The 7,976-nt window shown below is 47.7% G+C and overlaps 1 protein-coding gene across 1 annotated transcript; it reads left to right on the plus strand.

Annotated features, from left to right (window-relative positions):
* The first annotated feature begins 3,133 nt into the window (after positions 1 to 3,133).
* Positions 3,134 to 6,821, plus strand: LOC117863262 (uncharacterized). The gene has a single exon (XM_072295002.1). The coding sequence runs from the start codon at positions 3,559 to 3,561 to the stop codon at positions 5,080 to 5,082; it is 1,524 nt and encodes a 507-aa protein (XP_072151103.1). The 5' UTR covers positions 3,134 to 3,558; the 3' UTR covers positions 5,083 to 6,821.
* Positions 6,822 to 7,976: the final 1,155 nt, after the last annotated feature.

The following is a 7,976-nucleotide window of genomic DNA, read 5'->3' on the forward strand; positions in this document are numbered from 1 at the left end:
CACGGCGACGGGCGGCGACTCCCTCGGCCGGCCGTGGCTACTCACGACAACAGCTTAACCGACTCAAACAACTACCTCTACTCCATCCTAGGACACTAGAGACTCGATTATGACTACTCAAGACAGAAGAGAAGCAGCGCAAGGTGGCTCTCACCGTGAGCGGGCGGCGCGACGGCGGCGGACAGAAGCGGCGGCGAGCACGGCTACCCCGGCAAGGATTTGGGACAACGACTGGCTCGGGGTGTAACTAGGGTGTCTGTGGAGGAGTGAGCGAGAGGAATCGACGGAAGCTGCGGGAAGGCAGTGGAATTTTGCTCGGCGGCGATGCTTGAACAGAGGACAGCGGGCGGCGGTAAAAAGAAGATGGTGAAACGGCGGCGCGGGAGCAGTAAGTATACGAACGGTTTACCGCGCGCATGGCTGCCACCGTGGTCTACCCCTAGGCTTGCGTGGTGAGGAGGTGGCCTAGTCGTCGCGCTGGCGAGCTATCGGAAGCGGCGGTGGCGACACGTCAAGCTCGGTTCTGCTGTGCTTCCCCTCGCTGACTTCTGACGCCCAAAGTTCAGGACCTCCCCACGGTAGAATTCCAATCCAACGGTGCTCCGGTGTCCTAATCAAAGTTGGAGATAAACTCGAGCTTTTCAAGTTGTATATAAACCTTTGTCCGAGATAATCATCAAAAAGCCGTCAAATTTTAAATTTTCTCGGGCAAATGTATGAACTCCTTTTATACTTCCATTCAATTTCGTCAGTTATCGACAGTGTCATGGGTCTCACTTGATGACTCGATTTCGTGGTCTAATTCTTCTTCCCTCAGTCCAACTTCTCCCCAAACATGTTCTATATTGTCCCAACGTTCCATTTTGCTCATGAACAAGTACCCTCTTTTAGCCACATTACTCTGAATTTAATTCCAAAGTTGATGTCATGCTGCTGTTCAGACTTAGCCATTTTCAGGCTTATCAGTTAACCGTGATTTTGTGCTGACTTTGAGCTTGAGTTTGACTCCCTTCCTGTTACTTATCCTGGCCAACAACACCTGAATATTGTAGTCCAAAGTCCATACTTCAGTATGGTATAGTTGTCCTGGTGCACTTAGTTGCAAAATTCTCCAGAAACTAATTTTGAAAACAGACTCTGCTGCTGTTTTTCTGGACTGCTGTTTTCGGACGGTGAACAGTAAACAGCATTTCTCTTTTTCTTTTCTCTGGTTCCTTTGAGATATTTAGCACTAATTCACTTGCAAATTTTTAATCCCTCAGTTCCAATTAATCTTACACTTGTACTCCATATGTTTGACAAATTTTTCTGAATTTCAAATTTGAAATTCAAATTTCGGTCAAATTTGGCTGAATTTGAAATTTTTGCCAATTTCTTTTCTTTTTCTTTTGGAATTGCTTCTAATTTCTCAAGTTATTGTAATGCCTCCAATGGCAGCTGTTACACACAGGACCTACTGATTAACACAAAGCAGCACTTACTTAATCATCATAGAGATGCACATGACCAACAGATCAACCCAAAAGCAACACCTCACCATCACAAATATGCACATATCACTACGGTTGGAAGCATGCAGGTAAATAAATTTTAAGGATGCTGACAAAGGTCTCGTGGAAGAGGGGTTCCATCCTGGCAAGCTATACCTTCAAGTGTTGAACCATCTCTGGGTGTAGTTCGGCGGCGGCGGTGGAAGCGCCGCAGGACGTCCACAACAGCCTGGATCAAGGCAGCCTGGACAACCGGATTCGTGACCATGGTCATCTTCTCGGCCATCTTGCTGGCTGTAGACGCCACCACCGCACATCCATGGTTGTAGCACCCACCAACATCACCTCCGGGCAGCCCAGCACGTCGACGGAGCTGTGGACGCTCGAAGCCATGGCCATGTCCATCTTCCTCCTCTGAATCAGGGACATAAAGCCCCTGCCTCCATGCCGATGCCTTCATCTTCCAAGTCAAGGACATACAACTGGTCGAGGTGATCGACGCGAAGGCGACTGCGGCCAATGTTGAGGATGCGTTCCGGGGTCCGATCACCGCCACCGGCCCCAGCTTCACGGGTTCCTTCGGTCTTCTACCACTGTCGCACATTTTGGGGATAGGCACGGAGCTCGCGCCGCCATCCCCAATCCCATCGCACATCTTGGGGACAGGCACGAAGCTCGCGCCACCTTCCCCAATCCTGTCGCACATCTTGGGGACATCGCCTTCCCCAATCTTGACGACGGATCTTGGGATTTCATCGCCTCTCCCAAACACAGGGATGCACACGGGGCTCCCATCAGCGCTGCTGCCCGCGTTGGCATCGACGACTAACACCTTAACTGGGCGCTTGGGGCTCCCATCGCTGCTGCTGCTGGCTAGCTTCGCACCTCGATGTGTGGAGCGCCTAACCCGCTGGATCCAGCTCCCATGGGTGCAGAAAGGGCGGCGTCGAGATCCAACCATCCCTGTTGACGCGCGAGGCCTGAGGATGGAGAAGGGGAAGAAAGTGATCGATGCGGCGGAAGCTGGAGGAGGCGGCGCGGTCAATGGAGCTGAGGGAGATGCAGTGGAAGATGGGGGAGGTAGCGCGATCAGTGGACCTGACGGGCGCTGGAAGAGAGTCGTGTGGATGAGGATGACATGCGAGCTGTAGAACATGTGGTGGGGAAAGCGGTGAGGGAGGAGATTTTCACCGCGTTCGGTCGGCTTGTACAACCGGTTCGACTGGCTGATGCCGTATTCAATGCTATAGTACCGCATGAGGAGGCAACCACCAAGAGACAGTGGTGACAGCTATTTGGGTCACATCCATAGACCTGGCACACGCTACATTTGCATTATTTTGCGGACAAAGCTCGCTCCCTCCATCTGCAATCTTTCACGGACGGGGGAGTACTACGTAGCGGTTCCTTTAGTCTCGATTGTTATTACCGACCGGGACTAAAAGATATCTTTAATCCTGGATTTTTCACCCTGAGTAAAGATTGGGACATTCAATCCAAATTTGGTAGCGTGGGTCGGAAAACTGGGTTATAGTGGGTTTCTCACCCGGAACTAATGAAGGATTTCCCACGGTATCTTGTAGAAAAAACAGAGTAGGATTTATTAGGACTTAAAACTGATGATGAACGTAGTATAAACATTTTACCAGATTTCCTAGTATGCGCACATAAAAAAATCACGTGTACCTGGGAGGAAGACACAGTCTTATATTTAACTAAAAATAAATAAAAAGAAATTTGTTCCAGTACCGAAAGTTGGAAGCCGGCACTCGTTTTGCCTAGTCTGAATTTCCCCTCCTATTATATTTGATCAAGATGAGAAAAGAAAAGTAGGCTCGATGGAAGCAGAGGACTGAACGAGAGGCAGACGAACCGGCCTTTACATAAACAAAGACAAAGAAAGGAAATAAAATACTCTAAAATGGGAGGAACGAGGAGGCTCCCAGAATCTTAGGCCTCGGTTTCCTCAAACCCCACACCTCCCACGATCCAAAAGAAAACCCCGTTCCCCCCTCCCCACCTCGCCATCTCCGGCCAGATCCCCCTCCGCCGTCGATCGGGGGCTCAGATGGCCACCAAGCGCCACGCCCGCGGGGCAAGCTCCGACGACTCGGAGGATCTGGGCCACGAGGGGGCCAAGAAGCCGGCCAAGCCCGCTCCGCCGTCGCCGGAGGACGAGGGTTCCGAGGAGGAGCGGGACACGGAGGCGATGGAGGAGGAGAGCGACAAGTCCGGCGATGCCCGGCCTGTGAGGCATGCGCTGGCAGCCGCGGCCCCCAAGCCCAAGGAGACGCTGAATCGGGCCAAGAAACCCTCGCCGGCGGCGGCGGCGGAAGATGTTGGAGCCCAGGCCTCTGGTGAGGCCCCTCTGGTGAGGGATGCGCTGCCCGATGAGCTGGCCGCCGCTGCGCCTCCACTGCGCAAGAAGTCCAAGACCAAGAAGACGACGAAGCCGGTCAAGAGACCCCCGCCGCCATCCGAGGAGGAGTCCGGCGACCCGTCTCTGGTCAGCAACGAGACCGCCGCCGTGTCTCTCCGGCGTGAGATCGTCGCCTCCCTCGACCACAACAAGAGGGGCGCGATGTCTCCTCCACTGAAGCGGGCCAAGAGGGACGCTACGCCGCCGCAAGAGGACGAAGAGCAGGTGGGGAAGCGCGCTGCAGGAGCTGATAATGATGGAACCAGCGAGCCCCAGGCCGGGACTGGCGTGCTGGTTGAAAAGACCTTCGCCGCGTTGTCCCCACAGCACAACAAGAGAAGCAAGACGTCTGCCCCCAAGTACAAGCACAAAAATAAGAAAAAGAAGCAGCCTGGGAAGGGGTTGGCCAAGCTGCCACAGCCCAAGTCTGCAGGATTTGAGCTCACCAGTGATAGAGATGAGGCGCTGGGTGCTGGCAACACCTTACCACCACAGGAGAAGGATGGTGCTCAGGAAGATAAGCAGCATGGGGAGGGCAAAGAGGACGAGGGGCTTGAGGTGTCCAGTGAGGCTCTATCGGAGAGGGATGCTTCTTCACCCAAGCCATGCAGTTCCGAGGAAGAGAAGAAGCCAGCAGTAGAGCGATCGTGGTCCAAGGATGATGAGCTCAAGATTCTCCACGCTCTGGTCGAGCATGCCCAGTCCCACCACGGTGCGCAGCCAGACTCATCACACCTCTTGGCCAACCTCACCTTTGACAAAATCGACGCCAATGCAGACAAGCTCAATGACAAGATCCGCAAGCTCAGAACGCGGTATCGCAGGTGGTGCTTGCAGGGATGCCCAACTGATAACCTTGGTGGTCGGCTGTTTGAGCTGTCTGCCATTCTCTGGGGCCAAGGTGACGATGATGTGCAGGTTGAGGCAACATCAACTAAGGAGTTCAGTCAGCGATCAAGCTTGTATCCTTATCTGGCTGAGGAGGTCAAAGCCTATGCTGAAACACACACCTCTGGAGACTTGGTAATGGCAGCATTCGCTACCATAGGTCATGATAAGGCACGCCATCTTGATGCTATGTGCAAGCAGCAAAGAGTTGACTCGTTTAAATTGGAGCGGAGCCAGGCAAACCTAACCAAGGCAATGCTTTCAGCATTTTCAAGTTATATATAATTGACTGGTTTGGCATTATGTGGTGTGGTAAATCTCTCTGCTTCCGTTTGTTTTAATGTAATGGGTAGATTTGCTGCCACGGGTTTATGTACTTGCAAGAGGCTCTTTTTGTGGGTACTGCAAAGCTCCTATTATTTAGTTGGTCTCTTAGTGTCAGTGTCTGTTTCTGCATATGGATCTAGCTGTTACAGCTAAATGTGGAAAACAGTACTTTAACTATTATTATAAGCACAGCTCCAATCAGACTGTTAGCTCGTATGATTTTCTTAACTCTTGTACTACGTTCCCTTGCTGCTCAAACAATACTAGACTGAGTACACTTTTTGTGAATTTTAATTACTGCAAATAAATATCCATACTAAATAGTTGGTGTGGGAATAATGTAGGATTGGAAATGGCAATATAGCTATGCGTGGCGATATTTCTGTAACAGCAGTATGACAGCATCTGACCAAGTGACCATTATAAAAGATTGGTGCATTTCCTTTGTCCTCTGTCGCATTGATCATAGAATTTAACGTAGTAATCCTATTATGTTATGCTAGCACTAGCAGTATATGATAGACCTGAGACCACTGTAGCATATGCTACATTCATGTGCTAATCTGTAATCTGTAGCATGTTGTATGTTACCTGCTCAGCCCTTTGTTAAAACAACATCACAGCTTGGATGCATAATATTATTCATATTTCAGTGACCTTAAAAAATTGATAGGATGGGCATTATGCCTAGATAGGAAAAAGGTTCCAAAATATTTTAATAACTTCCATGTCAAATATGGAAGCACTGCGGAACATCATTTGTATGCGAAAGAAATGTGATGGGATGAGTCGGGAGTTGTTGATCTAAAGAGATAAAGAGATGGAATGTTGTGCTGCAGATGGAGTTTCTTGAAAAATATTTTTCAAGACTATATTCCATCTGTATTCTCATAGATGCATGGAATGCTGTGCTGGAGATGGTCTCAAGTGTAATCTCATAGATAGTAAAAGACTATATTCTCAAATTTGATATGCTAATGACATGAATTGATCAGATGTTTGAATAAAAATGATACTGATTTTACTTGTCTGTGTGAGAGTATTACCAAGCTATTTGGAGCTGTCTCATGACGTTCCACTAATTATCTCTGCAATAAGCTATGTCATAACGGGATGTTCAGGCAAAACAACACTCTTCAGAATGTGATGTTCAGTTCAACATCATTGCTGAGGCTGCAGAAGGGCATCGACGTCGATGTGCAGTACTGCAGTCCATGCTCGCCACAGAGATCACTGCCACCATCATGGTAACATGATTTTAACTCTGCTCATTACTCATTGCAGTATCAATTAACATCTTATACATGCTGGTGCCTTTTTTTTGGGATTAAAGCATAACTAAAATTGTAATGCTTAAAATACAAGATTAGTAAACATGCAGTTGCTAGTGGTTTTAGAATTTGAATGGTGCTGAAAGAGATGATATATTCCCAAATACATATTCTCTTTGCCTAATATTGCTAGTTGGTACAGCAATGGCAAGAGCGTACGTGAAGAAGCACAGTGGACATGACCAAGAGCAAAACTGACGATTCCAGATTCCCAATTAAAATTTGTCTATTCTTGTCCCTGTACTTATGTAAAACACTAACACTTGTCAACCCTTGTCTTTCCTTGCCAACTCTGCCACTTTATCAACATCGGCTGCCCCATGTTGGCAGGTGATTTGAAATAGATGGAAAACTGGAAGAATTGAATTGTGTGCAATATTAATATGGTTTTAGCCAACATACGCGCGTGGCTAGTTTTTTAAAGCATATGGATTTTTTTCGGAATGGGAGGGGAGAAAGAAGTAATACGAAGTTTGGTACTGTTTAGTTATGTTGCATTTTCTGTAAAAGTTATGAGAGTTGTGCAACTCTCGTGCAAAGTTGCGGTATTTTGCATGATTTTATTTGAATCGTTGTTATTTTGTTGAAATTTTATGTGCCCATAGCAATGCACGGGCCATTACATAGTATATATGACATCTCTAATTTGCTAGCACTAGAGGAAAAGCTCCAGAGCCATCATGTGTATGCCGTTGATGGTCAAATGTATCTAACTTAAGCCTCAGTTCTGTGCAATTTAAATGCCAAAATCTCAACGCAATTTAATAAATGCCACAATATAATGTTCCCATTGGCTGTCGTTCCCTAACTGGCCTGCCTTCTAATAAGCTGTCTGTACCACTAGTTCATAGCAATGACTTCTGTGTTGGGCGTTGGTGTAGCCTGAATCAACTTGTGCGCGCGCGCTGCAAGTATGCCACGCTGCTCCACCCAGTTTGCTTGCGGTTGCCTGTGCTGGTTGAGAGGAATTTGCTCTATTGACATCCCTAAAATTTGGTCTTCGCACATTTGACACCTAAAACATAAGGTTGCTTGATTTCCTAACATTGTCACCTTTTTATATCGGTTCCCTTTTCTTTTTGCTCTGTTGGACACCTGAAATGACCATATTAGCCCCTGAACTATACAAGACACACACTACCTTCCTTTTGCTTTTGAACAGCATTTCATAACTGTTATTTTCACATGAATGAACTTTGCAGCCACACCAAGCGCCATGCCACAATATATTTTTGCACAAATATTACTATGTTAGAGAAACACAATATGGCTCCAGTTCATCGCCATATACATCCAGCTTCACGCAGTAAGTTTATACATATAGTTCATGTTTACGCATCTCAACCAAATAGGTTGAATAGTTCACATGTATAGTTCATAAATAAATCTTAGCAGTAAACAGCATTTGAACCAAAATAAGTTCAGTCAGCATGCATGCGTCATTTAGGCAAGAGAAAAAGCAACGTACACCGGTAGAGAACTCGGTATTAGTCCCGGTTGATAGGGTGCAAATCTCCCGAA

The sequence above is a fragment of the Setaria viridis genome, chromosome 7, assembly GCF_005286985.2.
Source record: "Setaria viridis chromosome 7, Setaria_viridis_v4.0, whole genome shotgun sequence".
In the NCBI taxonomy this organism is placed as follows: domain Eukaryota; kingdom Viridiplantae; phylum Streptophyta; class Magnoliopsida; order Poales; family Poaceae; genus Setaria; species Setaria viridis.